This window comes from Varanus komodoensis, unplaced genomic scaffold, assembly GCF_004798865.1.
Source record: "Varanus komodoensis strain SLA01 unplaced genomic scaffold, ASM479886v1 scaffold5, whole genome shotgun sequence".
Classification (NCBI taxonomy): Eukaryota; Metazoa; Chordata; class Lepidosauria; order Squamata; family Varanidae; genus Varanus; species Varanus komodoensis.
The window spans coordinates 13,605,584-13,624,819 of NW_025336087.1; the positions used below are offsets into that span (position 1 = coordinate 13,605,584).

Below are 19,236 nucleotides of genomic sequence, written 5' to 3' on the forward strand. Positions count from 1 at the left end.
CCTCGCCCTTCTGAGGCTGACATACTTCCCCGAGTGTGTCGTCCTTTTCGTTCCGGGTCTTTCCTGTGACTTAACCGGAAGTGGCGTCATGAAGTTAAATAGGAACAATAACAATGTTGCTGTTGAGAATGTCAGCGAGGAACGGCACGAGGTTGTGCGGATAAACGGCAGGGCGTGGAAGGGACGAAGAAGTCGGTATGTGGGAGAGGCGGTTTAACTGTAGTGAGTGGAGTGACTGGCTTGGACTGGGAAAAGACTAGCTCGAATCCTGGCTTTGCCACATGTCTAAAAGCAGCTTAGTTTTGTTGATCGAATATATCTTTCAGGTGTGTGTGTGTATGTATATATATGTGTGTGTAGTCATTTTATTATTTTATATAATATTTTATTTTGTGTGGTGGTCATTTTGTATTGCACATTGGTTTGATCACTTCTTTGTTGTTTGCTTGATTTTGCAGCTGGTATTTAGAGGCTTACTGCCTCCATTACTTGAGGTAACATGTACTCATCATGGTTAGTAGCCACTGACAGCTTTTCCTCCATGAATTTATCTAATCTCATCCGAATTTGTGACCTTTGCCACATCTTGTGGCAGCCAGTTCTATAAGTCTTGTGTGGAGAGGTATTAGCTGTTTGGCATACTGTCACTGAGTTTCAGCAGTGAATAGAGGTGAGCATCTCAGCAGCAGTTAAAACTTGGCATGGAGGAGAGAAATTAATTATTATAATTTTAAAATGTATTATTCCACGCTTTCTGTAAGAACATAGGATGCTGCCTTGTACCAGGTCAGGCTCTTTGTCCAGCTTGCTCAATATTGGAGTAACAACAGCCCTCCAGAGGCTTGAGCAAAAGTCTTTCCCAACACTTGCTACCTGATTATTTTAATAGGATGTGCCATACAAAATGTGTATTGTGCTAAATTAACTAACTATAGACAGAACTGACTCTCTCGAGCATTACATTTTAAGCATTCATTTTGTTTTTCATTCAAATTTTAAAACTACCAACAATTGTACTATCAAAATTAGTGAGTTATTAACAAAAATACTGATGACATTTTAACAGTTCATAGCTGTCAAATATATCTCAGTGCAGATAATATGTTACCCAGATATTGAAATAAAATTTTAAGAGACTTTAAAAAGTCAACTATGGCAAGGTCTGGAAAGATAATAATAGAAGCATCAGGTGCAGAAGACTGATGAAGCTCTCAGTAGATAGATCACAGTTAAAATTTCCTGTTTATATTCCCCCAAAATTCTAAATAAATGGTAGGGGAAAAAAACTGATTCCTTTGCTACAAAACACCCAAGAATTAGGGCAATCCTGCTTTGTCTACATGCTCCTCAAGGGGAATATCGACAAAAGGGACAAGATTAGCAACATGCCTGCTAACCAGAACTGATTTTTGTGAACACATCATGCCTGTCCTATACAGCAGGGGCCCCCAACCTGGGCCTGTTAGGAACCGGGCCACAAAGCAGGAGGTGAGCAAGCGAAGCTTCATCTGTATTTGCAGGCACTCCCCAACCCTAGCATCACCACTGGGGAGTGGATGCAAATACGGATTATCATTAGGGCCCTTTTGGGTCTTGGGCCTCCAGAGGAGGAGGGAGCAGTGGCGGCAGCAGTGCTGGGTGGCAAGCGACACAGAGAAGCCAGGGAGGGCACGTCCGAGCAGCGAGGGAACTGGGGAGCAGGTAAGGGCTGGGCTGTAGGTTGGGGGGAGGCTCCCATTGATTCTTCATTATGGCGAGTTGTATAATTATTTAATTATATATTGCAATGTAAGAATAATAGAAATAAAGTGCACAATAAATGTAATGCGCTTGAATCATCCTGAAACCATTCCCTATCCCCGGTCCCTGGAAAAAATGTCTTCCGTGAAACTGGTCCCCAGTGCCAAAACACTTGGGAACTCCTGCTATACAGGCTACGTTGGCTGCCATTTGCCACCTAGACCCAATGTAAAGGGCTTACAATGACATATAAGGCCCTAAACACTTCCAGCCAGGCTATCATTCTTCATATATACCCTTCCAATCACTGTGATCAACATCCAAGGCCCTCCTCTGTGTTTTTCCCCAGAGTGAAGTGAGGGGGAAATTGGCAAGGATGAGGGCATTCTCTTGCATTGCACCCTGGTTGTAGAATTCAATTCCACAAGAAATTAGGCAGACACCAACACTGTATTCTTTTAGATGCCAACTGAAGACCTTTTTGTTTTGCTCTCATTTTGACAGGTGAATCTGTTGGGTTTGTTTTTAAATTAGTTGCTGCTGCCATTTTAACTGTAATTTTATGATTTTTCCTTTTGGTTGTAAATTATATTGTATTACTGGGTTATTATTTATATCCCTCTCAATATATTAATTTATCATTTAGTTATTTTACTTATTTTATTATTATCAGTTGTTTTATTATATTGTATTTTACTCTTTTGATTGAATGTAAGCTACCCAGAGAGCCTGCAGCTAATCAGGTGGCATATAAATCAAATAAAATACCAAATTGGCAAACATACTATGATGCCCGCCAATTCCAGAAGATAATTCCCCTATTAACAAAAGATAGGGGAAAGCAGTGGATTTCATTGGAGAATATAGCAGCAGAGGGAATACATTTAATAGATTATTTCTAGGGGGAAAGTCAGCCTTAAGTGTAATAGATTCATTTGACCACATGTAAAAGTTTGATGAGACAGGCAGGGAAACTTTCTCCAGGGATAATCTCATTACTCCCACTGGGAAGTCACCCTAATTTTCATAATAAGGTAAGAACTTGAGGCTGAATAGAAATGCAAAGAGGGATTGTATTATCTTTATAATTTTTTAGTGAAGGTAACTCGATAAAAAAGGACCTCCTTTTAAGGGGGGAAAAAACTGGGGAAAGTTAATATGCCTTGGCTTTTATATTGCAAGTTTTGATGGTTTTTAAGTTCTCCCTGTGAAGTATGTCTTTATCAATATTACCATCATAACAATAAGCTAGTAAGCTTGAATTCTGCAAGATGGACCTACTATCCTGGTTTAGCCAGTGTGAAATCATAGAATAGTAGAGTTGAAAGGGGCCAGAAGGCCATCAGGTCCAAATATCTGCACAGGGCAGGACACCAACTTAAACCAGCCCTCTCAGAATAGTTTAGAATGAATAGTCAATAATGAATGCTGGAATTCTTGTGAAGAGAAGGTCAGATTTAAGACATTTCCCCTTAAAGAAATTAGGCAAAACAACCCTGTAAGGAGGATGATCCATTGTCCTGAAACTCCTGGAAATTGCTCCATCAATAGTAGTTAGCAAAAACAGAGGAAGATCCATAGAAAATAGCCATGGTCTATAGTTTAATTATATTCCAACATATTCCAAACTCACCAACCCTAGCAGACAGCAATAGATAAGGTCATCAAGAGCTATCAAGCACCCATCCAACAACTAGCATAAATGTGGGAAACTCATCCATTCCATAGTGACAAGTACAGAAAGAAACAGTATAGAGCAGGGACTTAGAAAACTTGGAGGTGGGGCAAGCTCTGAACACAGGCCTGGAACAGCAACCTCTGGATGCTTTGCACCCTTCCTGCCCATACAAAGGATCGCTGTCTAGAGTCTACCCTGCAGGACAGGTAGTGAACGCCCTTTCTTTCTCTCTCTGCCTATAGGTCAATTACACCTAGAAAAATACCCTTAGGAATTGTTCATGTCTAGAAACTGATTCTGAGATAACTTTCCTTTATGACTCATACCATTTTCCCACAGTGTTGAAGGCGGTTCTAGGAGACAAGAATATTTGTGGTAAGAGTGAAAAGAAATTGCGTTATTGTGGGGAGCAGTAATATCAGCGATTGGTTTAATTATGAATCAACATACTCCAAATTCATTAACTCTAGTATTACTGAAGCTGTTTTTGGGAGAAGCTAACAATTTGAATAGCTTGAAGCTAACGAGGAGTTAATTATTCAACCAAATTCACAATCACAAGATATTGGAATGGGTTTAAATTTCAGGATATAGATTATTGGCACAAAAAGTTATGAAAACCAACAATGGAAAAAAATATCTCATAAGTTAATGATGACAAAGGGTCCAAATAAACATAACTCATTTTATGCAATCTGGCATGTTTTATTCTTTAGGTGGCACAATCAGTCCCCTGACAATACAAACATTTTGGTACTATAAAGAACTCTGAAAAGAAAAATAACTATCACAGATATTCATTGTTTAAGTAAACAATTTAGGTTAAAACTAAAACCTTTATATTCTTGTCCTAACCTAATTTTTATCTTTTATTTGTATTGATACAACACTGATGGAATATTTGGGCTCTTGTATTTTTTTGTCTGTTTAGATGTTCTTTTATTGTTTACTACTATTAAAACAAATTAAAGTAAAAAGGAATTTCTTGAAACATGCAAAGGATTAAGATAAAAGTCTGTTTTACCCAGTTAAGTTGCTTTGAAATCGATAAGGCTCAAAATATTCTGTCTGAAGGGTTGCAGCTATCATATAAATTTGAATTCCTGTTTGGGGAATTTTATTAAGCACCAAAGGTAAGGAATATTCTGCCCAGAATATATAATTGCAGCGGTTCAGAATGATATGACTGGGTTTTGTTTGTTCTTTACTTCTCTTGCATTTTCACACGTTTTTGGCATTATGCTCTAAACTATTAATAATTTATTTCATTTGCAGATTGTCATAGACCTTGACCATTGAGAAGTGTACAAACTCACTTTTGCAGTAAACGCCATAAGAATCTACTCAGAAATGGAATCTTCAGCAAACCTGGATGTTGATGCCCAGTTGATTGTAGAAGACTGTGCAGGCAGCTATAGTCTGTCTCACATGCCAGATATTAAAGTGGAGCACCACCTTGATTCCAGTGTTGAGGAAGGACCAGCTCAGAGTGTTGCCATGGGAATGAAGTTTATTTTGCCCAATAGGTTTGATATGAATGTGTGTTCTCGGTTTGTTAAATCCTTGAATGAAGAAGACAGCAAAAACATTCAGGATCAAGTGAACTCTGACCTTGAAGTGGCATCTGTTTTATTTAAAGGTCAGCATTTAAAATTTATCTTTCCTTTAGGACTAATACTATCACAAAAAAGAAGTCATAGGCTCCGCTCATTTTTCTTATTTATAGAATGTTCTTTACAGTCAGTTAAAGATTTGGTTGAACCATAGCTTTGGCCAAATCATACGTTTTACCTTAACTGACCCACAGGCTAATTCACAGGTTCACCACAGTCCACCATATCTTATTAAAACAGCTCTTAAATTGTGTGCCAGCAGCCCTTCTGAATATTCAGGGTGTGGTGGATTATTAGTATGGCTAGTGTGTCATGCAAATCCAGCAAGAGGGTGTTATGCAATGGTTAAATAAAAGTTGTGTAACCCTAAAACAGCCCATGGATTGAATATTCAAAAGAGGGCTGTAGATGCACAGTGGACTGCGGTGACTATGGTAACATTTCTAGCCTATCAGTATATTGAGAAGGATATACTCTTGGTACCAATGGGCTGGCCTTTCTGCTATTCTTCTTTGTAAAGTGGCATGGAGATAGCATGCATGCGGAACTTCTAGATATTATGCTTCAGGTAACTGACAAAATTTGTTTAAGGATCCAGCAATAAAACACATGATAGATTTTAAATTTAGAATAGCTTAATCTGAAGTCATATGTACTCATGCTAGTCACTTCTTTCCCTCTTTTATTCTTAACAGACTGAAAGAGTAGAGGGAAGGACACTCAATTTTGCTTAAACTTGCAGTCATAAGAACACTTACATAGAGGTAAATTGCATTAGAGAATAGAGAATCCTGCAGTCAGTCTGTTCACTATAAGGCTATTTATGCTGAATTTACTTACTGATCCCAAATATAGTGCATGGATATAAACCCACTGATTTCAGCAAAAGCTTCCAAGTTAATGCACTTAAGATCATTACAGGCTATATCAGGACACTTCAGTTTGTTTATTTTACTCTGACATTAATGAACCTGCTGTTTCTTAGAGATTGGGACTCCAAAGTACACAGAGCAACTTTTAATGGTTAATCTGCTCACTGCTTGTGCATGTCAAAACTCTTAAATTCTCATGGGAATATACAGCTCATGTACTGGGGTGACTGTTGAAATAAGATCCACTTCACATCCAAGAAATGTAGTTTCCTTCAGCAATGCAAACACTGCAGGTGCCTCTCCGTATAGTTGGCTGCTTCAGTGAATCAACACCCATTTAGTTTGGCTTATATTATCCATGCCAGAGAAATCCCAGCTCTTGATGGCAACCAAGCTACCTGAATAATAACTGAAATAACTCTTTTGCTTTGATTGAATAAAGTATGTTGGGAATTTCATTTTAAATAGGCGTTTTCTTCATTAGTTCTTCTAACAGCCACTATTTGTTTTTTCTTTTATCTCTTAGCTGAGTGCAATATCCATGCTTCCCCATCTCCTGGGATTCAAGTAAGACACGTTTACACTCCATCAACTACTAAACATTTTTCACCTATAAAACAATCAACCACTTTAACTAACAAGCACAGAGGAAATGAAGTTTCTACAACACCTTTACTTGTAAACTGTAAGTGTTTCTCTGTAGTGGTGAATGTAAATTTTTGTTTTGGGAGCTTGTGATATGCAGTTAGCACTGTACTCTTCAATTCATAGCAGGATTGTAGCACAGTAGATGACTGATTTTATGCCTTATATTTATATCCCACCCTTTTTCCTTCCAAGGAACTTTTCTCCCTCCAAGAACCTTACATAATTCTCCTCCTCCTTGTAATCTTATCCTCACAGCCTTGTGAGGTAGGTTGAGCTGAGAGTCTGTGACTGGCCCAAACTCATTCAAATAGCTCCATGGGACTAGAACCCAAATCACCTGAGTTCCAGTCCCAGACTCTGAGCCACTACATTGCACTGGCTCTCAGTTTCTTTTTCCTGCTGTTGTCTCTTACAGCTTTGTCTGTTCACCAGTTGGCAGCTCAGGGGGAAATGTTGTATCTGGCTACACGAATAGAACAAGGTAACAATTTTTTGTGGTCTCTTTTGTGGGAGGAGGGAGGGAAGGGGTAGGAAGCAGAAATGATAACCTGTGAAATGGGTTGTGTGTTGCAGCAAGTCCATTTTACATATATGATTTTTCCTTTCTTTCCCTTTCTGTTTATTATTATTTGTGATGCTCATATCTTGCCTTTTTCCTGCACTGAATCCAAGCTGGCTTATGCAATCCTCCCCATCTTCTGCATTCTGTCTTTACAATCCTGTGAGCTAAGTTAGGCTGAGAATCAGTCACTGGCCCAAACTCACCCAGTGAGCTTCATGGTTGAGTGGTCAATAGAACTTGTGTCTCCCGAGTTCCAGTCCAACTCTCTAACTATTGCACCACACTGGTTGTCAAATGTTTCCTGTGAACATGGCTCCCAAATGTTTGGCTTAGTCAGGGTAGGATAACATGGTGCTCTTTATGTGTTTGTGAGTTCAGTTCCCACAGTCCCTGATCATTAGCCATCTTGGCTGGGCTGATGGCAGTTGAGGTCCAAAACCACCTGGTTGCTTGCCTAGATTGTTGAAGCCTGTTATGGACTATCTTGTGCCTGCAAAACTGAAGCAGATGGCTCAGAAATGGCAGACACTTCATATCCTCTCATCACTGCTCTTTATTGGAAAAAACATTGTATTGAATCTGTTCACTACAACCCTCTGGTTAGAACTCTTATCCCAGCTGCCCTGTGGGTGAATCATGCAACACATCAAGGAGACATGTTCCAACCAGTAGGAGAGATTATCCTGGCCCCCGTAGGGGTTGTTTACATTGCACAGATGTGGGTGGAGCTTCCTCTCTTGCCCCTTTCTCACTCAGTGCAGGTACCAGCTATGGCAATGTCTACTTCGTAGTGCCAACATAGTAGAGATCCACAAATTATGGTTTGGCTTAGTAGTCAGCTCTTGTCCCCCAAGTGCTTTGTAGTTCCCAAAGGATTTGATGGAAAGGGCATCTTGCGTCTTTCTTCATACTGGCCTTTGAAGGAAAGCAGAGAAAAAGGTTCTCACTGTTTTTCTGCTTCCCCCTAAAGCTCTTCACAAAGTGATGAGACCCGACACCTCCTCCTTTTCCTGAAGGATGCCCAAGGCAGGAGAATCTCTTTCCTCAGGCCCAAGCATGAAATATGAAACTTCCATCTGACCCCCAGTTCTCTGTGATGCATGAGCGTGAGAGTAGCTGCTGCCAGACCTCTAGCTCCAGGTTTGGGGATCCCTGTGCCTTAGCGTGGTGCCACAGGCACTCATCAGCATGCATTTAGTTCAAGGTAGCTTGCAGCAGCCGGTTTCCTACCTTCACAGAGGAATGTATTTTCTGGAAGTGCCTCTGCTAAAGTTGGACATTTAAATTTTCCTACTTCGTATCAGCTGCTAGCCAGTAGTGGCTTACAGGTCTCTCTTTAGGACTAGCTAAAGGGAACTAAGCAGTATAATTCAACTGATTATTCGCTTTAATGGTGCTTGCTAGTTTGAGAATCCTTGCTTTAAACAGGGGTGAGCAACTTATGACCATCCAGATGTTTTCTCCTGCAACTCCCATCATCTTTTACCTTTGGCTATGTTGGCTAGGTCAAAACAGCTGCAGGTCCACAAGCTGTCCATCCCTGTTTTACAGGTACTGAACTGTTTGATTAATGTCTGTAGCAGAATAAGATGTATTACCTTCAGTATGAAATCTGTTCAGTGTTTTGATAAGCATTTGTATAGTTGCATGTAATGACCCCCTCCCATGGAAGTAGTGATTTCTGTCTGTAGAACTGGGGAGCGTGAATGTTGCTCCCTTCACTGCCTCAAAACCTGTTTTGGAGAACTGGGGAACTCTTCTGTATAGAGTTTGAATAGGAAGAGAGGAAAAGGAGGAGGGGACAGTCTGATAAAGTTTTGGATTTCACCCTTACCCAAATGCCTGAAAATCCCCCATGGCATATACCTACATTTGCAGATGTTGTTGGATTCCAAGCCTCCTCATCTGCAGACAGCATATCCAATACAGATCATGGAAACTGTAGTTCAGTAACATCTGAAGGACCACTAATTCTTCACCTCTATTTTATATTTATCAGTAAGACTATATAAGGCATAAACAATGTTCAGGTGCTCCATTTTTGTTTGTCTGCCTGCTCAAATTATATTTTATACATGTTGTCAGGCCAATCTTTGAGACTTGTGCATGCCATCCATAATAGTTTTATTCCTGTATTTTATGGAGACAGCTGTGGAAAGATAGCTAATTTTTATATTCTGTTAAATAGAAAATGTAATCAACCATACAGATGAAGAAGGCTTTACCCCTTTGATGTGGGCTGCAGCTCATGGGCAGATAGCAGTGGTAGAATTTCTACTTCAAAACGTAAGTGAAAATATGTTCCACTTCCTATATTTCTAGTAAAGCCATCAGCAAATGTAGGATTCTAAACCCAGAAAGAACTTACCAGTAGGCATTTGAAAACCCTCTTTATAGGATTTTTAATAGTATAGTATTTCTGGTTACTGACTCCTAGTTGAACAGATCAGAGGAAGCTGCTCCAGCTGGTCTAGGGACTCTGGGATACAAGCAGCCAAGTTCCCAGGGAGTGCGCAAACAGGAGTTTGGTGGGGGAGGTCTCTAACATTTTTTCTGCTTCCCCCCTCCTTTGTTTCCCACCTTGTAACACACTCCCCATTTACTGGTAGGACTGTGTTGTTAACCCTTAGTGAAGACAGGATTGTTCCAAGATGGGGAATCAGAAGTATCATTTCCAAATCTTGTGCAGTGCTAGTTCCCCTTTACTCAGCACTGGTTACGTCTGATCTGTATCCAGTTCTGGGCACCACAGTTTGAGAAACATGAATAGGGTTCACAGGAGGGCAAGTAGTATGATCGAGGCACTGGAAACAAATCCCTGTGAGGAGAGATTGAAAGGACTGGGCATATTTGGGCTTGAGAAGAAAATGAACCAACCTTTTAATCAGTTGGATACTAAATGTTATGGCCTCTTACCCCAATTAGAGTAACACTGAGTATTCTGTTCAAGAGCGGGGGAGAATGGTGGCCCAGGAGTAATGGTCTTCTTCCAAAACTGTGGATGCTGTTATAAAGGGAGCAACTGTGTCCTGGGGTAACATAGGAAGCAATAGTTTTACAGCACAAACCTAGGCATGCCTACTCAAAAGTAAGTCCAATGGCGTTTAAAGGGATTTACTTCCAAGTAAGTATGTATAGGATTGCAGCCTTAAGGGCAACAGAGCAGGTATAGGGTATATTCAAAGAAATAAAAAGTACATATTATTCAGACAAATTGGTGAGTAGAACAAATTGTCTCAACAATTTGGTTGGATGCTGGATTGTTCCACACTTGGCTTTTAATAAAAGCACATGTAACAACACATTTACCACCACTGCTTTTTCTGCCAGGGTGCAGACCCACAGATCTTGGGGAAAGGGCGAGAGAGTGCATTGTCTTTGGCCTGCAGTAAAGGCTACACAGACATCATCAAGATGCTGCTGGATTGTGGTGTTGATGTGAATGAGTATGACTGGGTAAGTCTCTTACTGGAATTGCTGCTATCTTAATTTGCTATTAGATTATGCCATCGATATGAATCTGGCAACCATCAATAGCAAACATGCTCCCAAAAGCTTAGTTTCAAATGCTGCTCCTTATGGAATGGGCACTTTTTAGCTGCTGAATAAGAGGTATGATAAGTCCATTTTCTGAACCCAGGATACTCTTCTGTCCTGTAACATGACCCAGAAAACTTTCTAGTGATTTATGTGTTCACCAGCAACTAATTTTAGAAAAGAGTGTTTGTTGTGTCTAGTCTGACTATGGTTTCTGCCATCCCCAGCTACAACTAGCTGGTCATGTACTGTTGGGATTCTGTTCCTACCCTCCCATTTTCAGTGGTTGAGGGCACAGAGCAGAGATATTGAGTCAGTTTTGGCTCAAGGGCTGGATTGCAATTTGGAGAAGTGCTTAGAACCACCTTCCAGTGGTGGGGGAGGCTAAACTACCAGCATGTTTTGGGCAAAAAAAAGTGCTGGTAATTTTTCTACCAGGATATTATATGGGAAGAAAATTGCACAAAAGCCAGACATAACCAAACCTGGGAAAGGGAGTGATCATTTGGGAAACCATGAAGGGCTGAATTTAAACTCTGGGTCTAAGATTCTGTACTTCTTACATAGAGGAATATGAATTCAGAACTAACAGTTGCCACTTTTGATTGTCATGCCTCAGTATGACTTTCCCTCAGCACATAACTAGGGATTAGAACTTTCATGCTGTGCTCTAAATCTTTGTTTCTGACAGTAGGTTATATCATGATGCATTGGACTATGACCCCAGCAGGAAGCCAAACAACAAGAGAGAGATTTGGCAAATATTGACTTTCCTATATAATAGAAGTTCAAAACTGCATTGGATGTAAATGGTTGTAAACCTATGATGTAATTCTGTGGCCTCTCAACATCATATGGTAGGCCATAGGATTATTTAGAGACCACCCACCCAGCCAGAGTGGAAAGAACCCCTGTTCATATATAACCTGTTTATAGATCATTGAACTGTATACATCAATTCTGAGATTTAAAATCTCCCTTTTTTTTTTTTAAACAGAATGGTGGTACACCCTTGCTTTATGCCGTACATGGAAACCATGTGAAATGTGTCAAAATACTGTTAGGTAAGTGTTCTGAAGATAATAGCAGTCAGTATAAACTCTGTGAAATGTAATATGTTAAAATCAACTAATGACTTAAATTTCATGTTTTAAACAGAGCATGGTGCAGATCCAACTATAGAGACAGATTCTGGGTATAATTCTATGGATCTGGCTGTAGCCCTAGGCCATCGTTGTGGTGAGTATACAAACACTTAAGGACGTAATTCAGTTATTGTTGCTCTCTTTTTGTATCAAAAAATTAAAACTTTATGTGTTCTGAAAATGTGTGAGAATGTCAGTTTGTCCGTGATCCTAAAGCAGGGGTCGGCAACCCACAGCTCCAGAGCCGCACGTAGATCTTGAATCCCTCTGCTGCAGCTCGGTCGCTCAAAACACATGCACAGCCACAGATCTGCGACTGAGGCTCCAAGTTACAAAATACCAATAGGTGGGCTAGCTGGTTAAGTAAATTGCTACATTCCTCTGCTATTGTGCACTGAAAAAGTGGAACAAGCTTCCTGCAGGCTCTCATGTTACACGAAACCCTGCTGAAAAGATTCTCTTTGTCCAAATGTAATTTCCTTCATCTGAATGTTAAAAGCTGTGCTTGGACCTGTCACAATTCACATCACTTGACTGTTTATCTGCTAATCAGTCACTAAACACACCTATAGCTGCAACCGACCCGTGCGCTAAGAAAAGTTTCTGACGTGGGTAGATTCATTTGCTTTTACTGCTGACGAACTTATGGGGTTTGCTGTTTAATGCATGCAGCCCTTTAGCACCGACTTTGACTCTTCAGGAAGCTGTTTTCCTATTCAAAATATATGAAAGGAGTCCTACTAGTTTATAATGTAAGATTAAAAATAATAGTTTTTAGTGACTGAACAACAGCTGCAGCTAAATCATAATGAAGATATACATAGCATTAAGGTAAAAAAATGATGTATGCAGTGTTCCCTTCATTTTAGATGTCAAAAGGGTTTTGTGGCTCCTGGTTTTTTCTTTTGTGTGGGAAACGGGTCCAAATGGCTCTTTGAGTGTTAAAGGTTGTCGACCCCTGTCCTAAAGGAAGAATCCTATGTGTGTTTTGATAGGGGGGAAAAGTCTACCAGTCCCAGCATACCTCAGCTAGCTATGCTGAGAGTTACAAATCTTTTTTTTCCTAAACTTGCATAGGATTGCACCTTAGGTGGAATAAGTCTGTTTATTTAGAAGCACATTCTACAGAAACCATTGGGAATCCCTAGTTTTTTACTGTGAACCATTGCCCTTTATTATCATGCACAGCAGTGTAGCACATGCAAAACTACGAGAACAAAACTATAACTGTGCCATTACTGGTTTTGTTGCATAAGCTTTTCACCCTGAAAACAAATAACCTAATGTTTAGGGTCAACAGCACATTGTTGCCGCCTCCATATCACAGTGTGCATACTTTGTCCCATAGAACTTCCAGTGGGGCAGCAATGGCACTGAGCAAGAAGCATGCCCTTGTCGACACAGAAAATGGCCTAATTCTTGAGCAAGTGTGACCAAAATATAGACAGTTGGTAACCTCTGTTGATGGTACTAAGTCACCAGCAGGGCTGAAAGATAGGCTTCAACTCACCACAATGTGCTGTGCTACTTATGGCATTCGGTTACTCAAGGACACCACTGAGGTGAAGTAGTTAGGCTCAGTTACTTCCAAAGACTGCAAACCCCAGCCATTGAGAATTAATCCTGTTCCTAACTTGGTTTGATTCCTATCAGTTAATTTAGTGGAATGTGGAGAAGTGATGGTGGTATAGACTATAAAGTTTATGTCCAAATCTCATTGGAACCTCCTCTTTTTTTAACCTGTCCTATTCACATCTCCAGAATATGATAGAGCAACACAAGAATTTGTCCTTAATTTGTATTTTAATTAAGATTTAATTTGTAATCCAAATTTTACTGCTAGCCACTTTGAGCATTATCATCAGCAGAAAACCAAGATATAAATTAAATAAGAATTGACTACTAACTGTGTGTTTTTCCCACTTCAGTTCAACAGGTTATTGAGTCGCATTTATTAACGCTTCTTCAAAATATCAAGGAATGATGATGTCGTAGTTATGGAAAACATTGTATGTAAAGGTTTGGACTTTGTTTTAGTCAGGGCTTTTTTTGTCATAGAATGCACCAGAACAGCGTTCTGGCACCTTTTTTCCAATGGATTTTACGAAGTGATTTTGAATAGCGGATTAGCAAGCAAACATCATTAACGTAGTGCCTGCAGGCTGCTTTTGTGTCCGCTATCTGCTAGTGAGATAGGGCGCTGCTCTTGGATTTGGAATTGGTGTGTATGGTCGCGTGCTTACTGCCGGCAACATGAGTTCCGACATTTTTTTTTTTTTTACAAAAAAAGCACTGGTTTTATTGCTGATCAACGTCATAGAGACTCTTTTTATGTTGATAGTACACTCTCATTTGGAGTGAATGTTGCCTATTTATGAGTAATACTGCATCCCTAGTTTGCTACCCAAGTCTGAGAGTTTGGCATTTTCCTGCCAATGAGCATTTGTTTAACAAGTACTAGTTGCACAGACAGGAATGACAGGAGAGTACTTGTCTGGACTGGGATCTGTCAGTTGCCTAATCAAGACTTTCTTCTTTTGCTATTGTGTTGGTTTATCATCCTGTTAGAACTTGGTATCCAAAATGGCTTAGTAGGAACTCTTACAGTACATAAGAAACTCTTATCCAAGAAGGTAGGTGCCAAATATCCAACATCTTGTATCGCTTTGAAGATGGTATTTAGCAAAGTATTCTGTGGCGTATGCTCACTTTACATTCTAAATTCTTTTGTAGGATTTTTACAGCATTTCACTTTACGTATTTGGCTTCTGTCTGCAGATGTTTGTAAAACCAGGCTATCCTATTTGTAAATATTTCATGTAACATTATGTTGTATATTTAAAAAAGGAATTATGGAGTACTTCACGTTGTATAAATATAGTAGCTCATTATGTCTGCTGTATTATGAAGCTGTATCCACTTAGGGTGCAGTCTTATTAAGAGGCTTGTAAGCCCTGAAACTTGGGGGTTTACAAGCATCTTGCACTGGGTGGGAAAAGTGGTGGTTGTGATCTTCACTTTCCTATCCTCTAGTCCCAATTTGCTTGGCAGACTCTTCATCACTGCTTCCTGCATGTTTCAGGAATAGGAAAGAAGTAGACTCAATAGTCTCCTTCCCCCTAACTCAAATGCTTTCTTTTCTTCCTCTCAAAGATCAATTTCCAATCCTTGGAGATTAGGTGGAGCCGCTTTTTCTTCACAGTTCTGAGAAGGGGGATTTGGAGCTCTAGTTTCATCTTCTGAGGGTGGAGTACTGTATCTGACCTCAGATCTGGGAATCTGAACTATCGCCCCTCAGATGTTATCTAAGGACCATAGGATTGCTCCTTTGCATGTTTTTATGTGAATAGCAAAATAGAACCTTCAGAATGTATTAAAAGCATATCTGACAACACTTGGAACACTGCGTTGATACAAATACTACTGAAATTCTAGGGGAAAACACTGCAAGATTCTCCTTTATCTGATTATTGTGCTTCACATAAAATTAATAGCTAATACTGAGTTACCTTAGCCTGTTCTTATGGGGGTGGTATGGGACAGTTTCCTTCTAATTATACTGATAAATATGACTTTTAAGTAAGCCTATCAATGTTACTTACAGGAATGTTAGAAAAATCTGCAATTAAATTATTTTGGATTTCTGTGAACCTACCCTAAGGATTCAGCAGGAGACTGGCAGTTCCTCACAAATTCTGCAGACTCTTTCAAAAATTGGTGCTGGGGCAGAGGGAATTTGTACAAATTCACACTTGTCCAAAAATGATTGTCAGTGAGTTGATGACAGAACAAAGGTTGCCTGATGGTCTATGAAAGACAGAACGGCTTTAACAAAATTCACACATTCCTGTGAAGTTGTCTGCTCATATACAGAGAGCTCAGTGCCTGCATTATAATACAGCTAGCACTGAAAAATAGTACAGCTGTATTTGTTCAAAACCTTTAGATCAAGTCATTTGAAAACTGGAAGCAAATACCTCCAGCTGATTTTTCTTTCAGAGCTACACAGAGTGGGGAACTGTTACATACTCCAAAACACAAAAATTGACTGTATACTCTTTGTGGAAAACCCATTTACAGATGTATAGCTCATCAAAAAATAGACCAATTCATTTCAGTAATTCTTACATGCTGCATTTCTGTGAGTGGGCTGGCTTCAGTCATCTACCTATATCCTAAAATGATAATGTTCTAAGACCACATGCATTTTCAGTAATGTAGAATTAATCCCATGAGGTAGATGGGAAGTGAAACAAATATACTTCTACTAAGACTTTTAGAAAGCTTGAGATCCGCAGACGTCGGCATGATTCTCACTAGGTCAATACTTGTACCCTCAGGTCAATACTTGTACCCTCAAGTTGGCCATCCTGTTCTTTTGTCTGTTCATAGCTAAAGAGCCAAGATATTCATATGGCCACCATTGTCAACTGCTGATAGCTGCTGGCTATGAGGAAGTAACACATGAATAAAAATACACCAATTGCAAGGGCTCTTAAAACAAGAACCATTTCATTCCTGTATTTGTGCCTGAAGTTGAAATTGGTAAGAGAATGAACAGTAGAGATTTTTCTGAAAAAGCAGCTTTCATTTTTAGGTACAGTGGTGTGATCAGAACCAAACAGCAAAGAGTAAAACATCCATGTGCTGTTCCTCCTGAGCAATGCTCAATAGCAGAGTATAATTTGTAGCTACTCTTAGCTGAATAAAAGCAGTGCAGATGCATGTAGCAGAACTTGATCTGACACAAATGCTTTTCAAACCTTTTTTCATACAGACTTCAAACTGACATAGGTGACAGCAGCATAAACTTCAAGGTCCCTGGACCACTAAATAGTGAGGGAGGAGGCAAAGGAGAAATTGGTAGATTGATCCTGTGCAACATAGTCTCCAAAACAGTTGCAATCATCAAAGGAAAAAAGTGTGGGTATCTGCTCACCAGCTCAACAGCCTAGCAGCTTGATGACCATCCCATTGTTCTAAATTTGTACACATTGGCAACACATGGGTTCAACAAACCATGTATGTTAGCATACTGTTTCCGTTTCTTACTACTTTTAGCACAGCTATACTCACACAACTAATGGCTTACATAAACCATGGCTCAGCACTATATGCAAACTGACACGCAGAGTAGGCTTCATTCTAAGAATATCTGATCCAGTAAAATATTTGAGCAATATCGCTTGATGAAAATGTCTGGGCTTGCACATCACGAGAAACCATGGTGTTTCTTACCCTTGTTAGTCTGTCACATCATTTGGACCCAGTTGTGCCCATCTCCCTATTTACTTTCAGAAAAAGGAAGAAAGCAGTAAATGCTCAAAGGGAGGAAAACTGCAGGAAAAGTATTATGATTTAATGCAAATTATTTTGGGGGCTGGAGTGGCTAGGAAGAGCTGCAGAGATGCATGTACACTTGGGTGGGGGAAGACAGGAAGCCCACATCAAAACCTTGGCAAACAAGACTGCGAAGGTCCATAGGAAGCAACAGAGAAGAGATTTAACTTGCCAGGGCCTGCTGGAATGTGTGGCAAGACAAGGAAGAACAGGTAGCAAGGGACTATTGCCATGGAAACCATACGACTCTCTAGCTGGTGTATCCAGGCAAAAATCTGCCCGATGGAAACTGCACAGGATTGCTTGTCATGATGTGTGAACTCACCCATTGTACAGGTTAGCATTCTGTATTCTTTTCTGCATATTAACTTGTATGTGGCAATAAATCTTCCATCCAACTACAAAAAAGGATAAATATTGAAAGGATAAGCTGTCTTCCACTTCCAGTGTTTTTCTATAAGCACTGTATTTACTGCTTTTCCCCTTCATGGATCACTGCCATGTCATGGCGAAGGGGCTTGCGTAGCTCAATGAAGCTATGAGCTATGCTGTGCAGGGCCACCCAAGGACAGGTCATAGCAGAGAGCTGTGACAAAACGTGATCCACTGGCGAAGGAAATGGCAACCCACTCCAGTACCATTGCCATGAAAACCACATGAACAGTACCAAAAGGCAAAAAGATATGACAGTGGAAGATGAGCCCCTCAGGTTGGAAGGTGTCCAATATGCTACTGGGGAAGAGCAGAGCGCTAGTACTAGTAGCGCCAGAAAGCATGAAGCGACTGGGTCAAAGCCGAAAGGACACTCAGTTGCAGATGTATCTGGTGGTGAAAGGAGTGTCCGATGTAAAGATCTATACTCCATAGGAACCTGGAATGTAAGATCCATGAATCAAGGCAAGCTGGATGTGGTCAAATGAGAGATGACAAGACTGAACATCGACATCTTAGGAATCAGTGAACTAAAATGGACAGGAATGGGTGAATTTAATTCAGATGACCATCAGGTATACTACTGTGGGCAAGAATCCCTCAGAAGAAATGGAGTAGCCTTCATAGTCAATAAAAGAGTAGGAAAAGCAGTACTGGGGCACAATCTCCAAAATGACAGAATGATCATGGCAAACCATTCAACATCACCGTAGTCCAAGTCTATGTCCCAGCCACTGGTGCTTAAGAGGCAGAAGTTGACTGGTTCTATGAAGGCCTACAACACCTAGAATTAACACCAAAAAACAATGTCCTTCATGGGGGACTGGAATACTAAAGTAGGAAGCCAAAAGGTAACCAGAATAACAGGCAAGTTTGGCCTTGGAGTACAAAATGAAGCAGGGCACAGGCTGATAGAATTTTGTCAAGAGAATATGATGGTCAAAGCAAACACTCTTTTCCAATGACCCAAGAGACGACTCTACACATGGACATCACCAGACGGTCAACACAGAAATCAGATTGACTATGTGCTCTGCATCCAAAGATGGTGCAGCTCTATACCAGGGGTCCTCAAACTTTTTCAATAGGGGGCCAGTTGAAGTGCAGCAGCTACACACATGGGCTGGTGAGGGAGGGGCCTGGGCACGTGGGCCGGTGAGGCATTGTCGGGCGTGCGAGGTGGCGGCAAGTGCACGTGGCGGCAGCTCACTTGCTGGGAGATCTCCCAGTGAGTCCAAAACCATCTCTGAGCGAGCAAGCCACCACCTCCAGCCCGTGCTGCAAGGCAGCGGCAAGTGTGTGGGGGAGACAGGCGGCGGCTTGCTCACTCGGAGATGGTTTTGGACTTGTTGGGAGATCTGCCAGCGGGTCCAAAACTATCTCTGAGCGAGTAAGTCACTGCCCCCAGCCTGCGCAGCAAGCACGGGCGAAGGAGTGGGTCGGATGAATGGGCATGGCAGGCTAGATCCGTCCCGTGGGCTGTAGTTTGAGGACCCATGCTCTATACAGTCAGTAAAAACGACGAGCTGACTGTGGCTCAGATCATGAGCTTCTTGTTGCAAAATTTAGGCTTAAGTTGAAGAAAGTAGGGAAAAGCACTTTGACCTAAATCATATCCCTGATGAATATACAGTAGAGGTAACAAACAGATCTAAGGAATTAGATCTGA

General features: G+C 40.6%; 1 protein-coding gene across 4 annotated transcripts; it reads left to right on the plus strand.

Annotated features, from left to right (window-relative positions):
* The first annotated feature begins 88 nt into the window (after nt 1-88).
* On the plus strand, nt 89-15,916 carry ANKRA2 (ankyrin repeat family A member 2). Of its 4 annotated transcripts, none has more exons than XM_044446487.1 (10): nt 91-195; nt 3,758-3,793; nt 4,694-5,057; nt 6,430-6,588; nt 6,967-7,032; nt 9,302-9,399; nt 10,444-10,569; nt 11,648-11,714; nt 11,809-11,889; nt 13,724-15,916. In XM_044446487.1, the coding sequence occupies exons 3-10, from the start codon at nt 4,769-4,771 to the stop codon at nt 13,777-13,779; spliced, it is 942 nt and encodes a 313-aa protein (XP_044302422.1). In that variant the 5' UTR covers nt 91-195; nt 3,758-3,793; nt 4,694-4,768; the 3' UTR covers nt 13,780-15,916. The 4 variants fall into 4 exon arrangements, with proteins under 4 accessions (XP_044302420.1, XP_044302422.1, XP_044302423.1 ...); XM_044446486.1 differs by lacking the exon at nt 91-195 and adding an exon at nt 347-670; XM_044446485.1 differs by lacking the exon at nt 3,758-3,793 and having other exon boundaries at nt 89-195.
* The last annotated feature ends 3,320 nt before the right edge of the window (nt 15,917-19,236 follow it).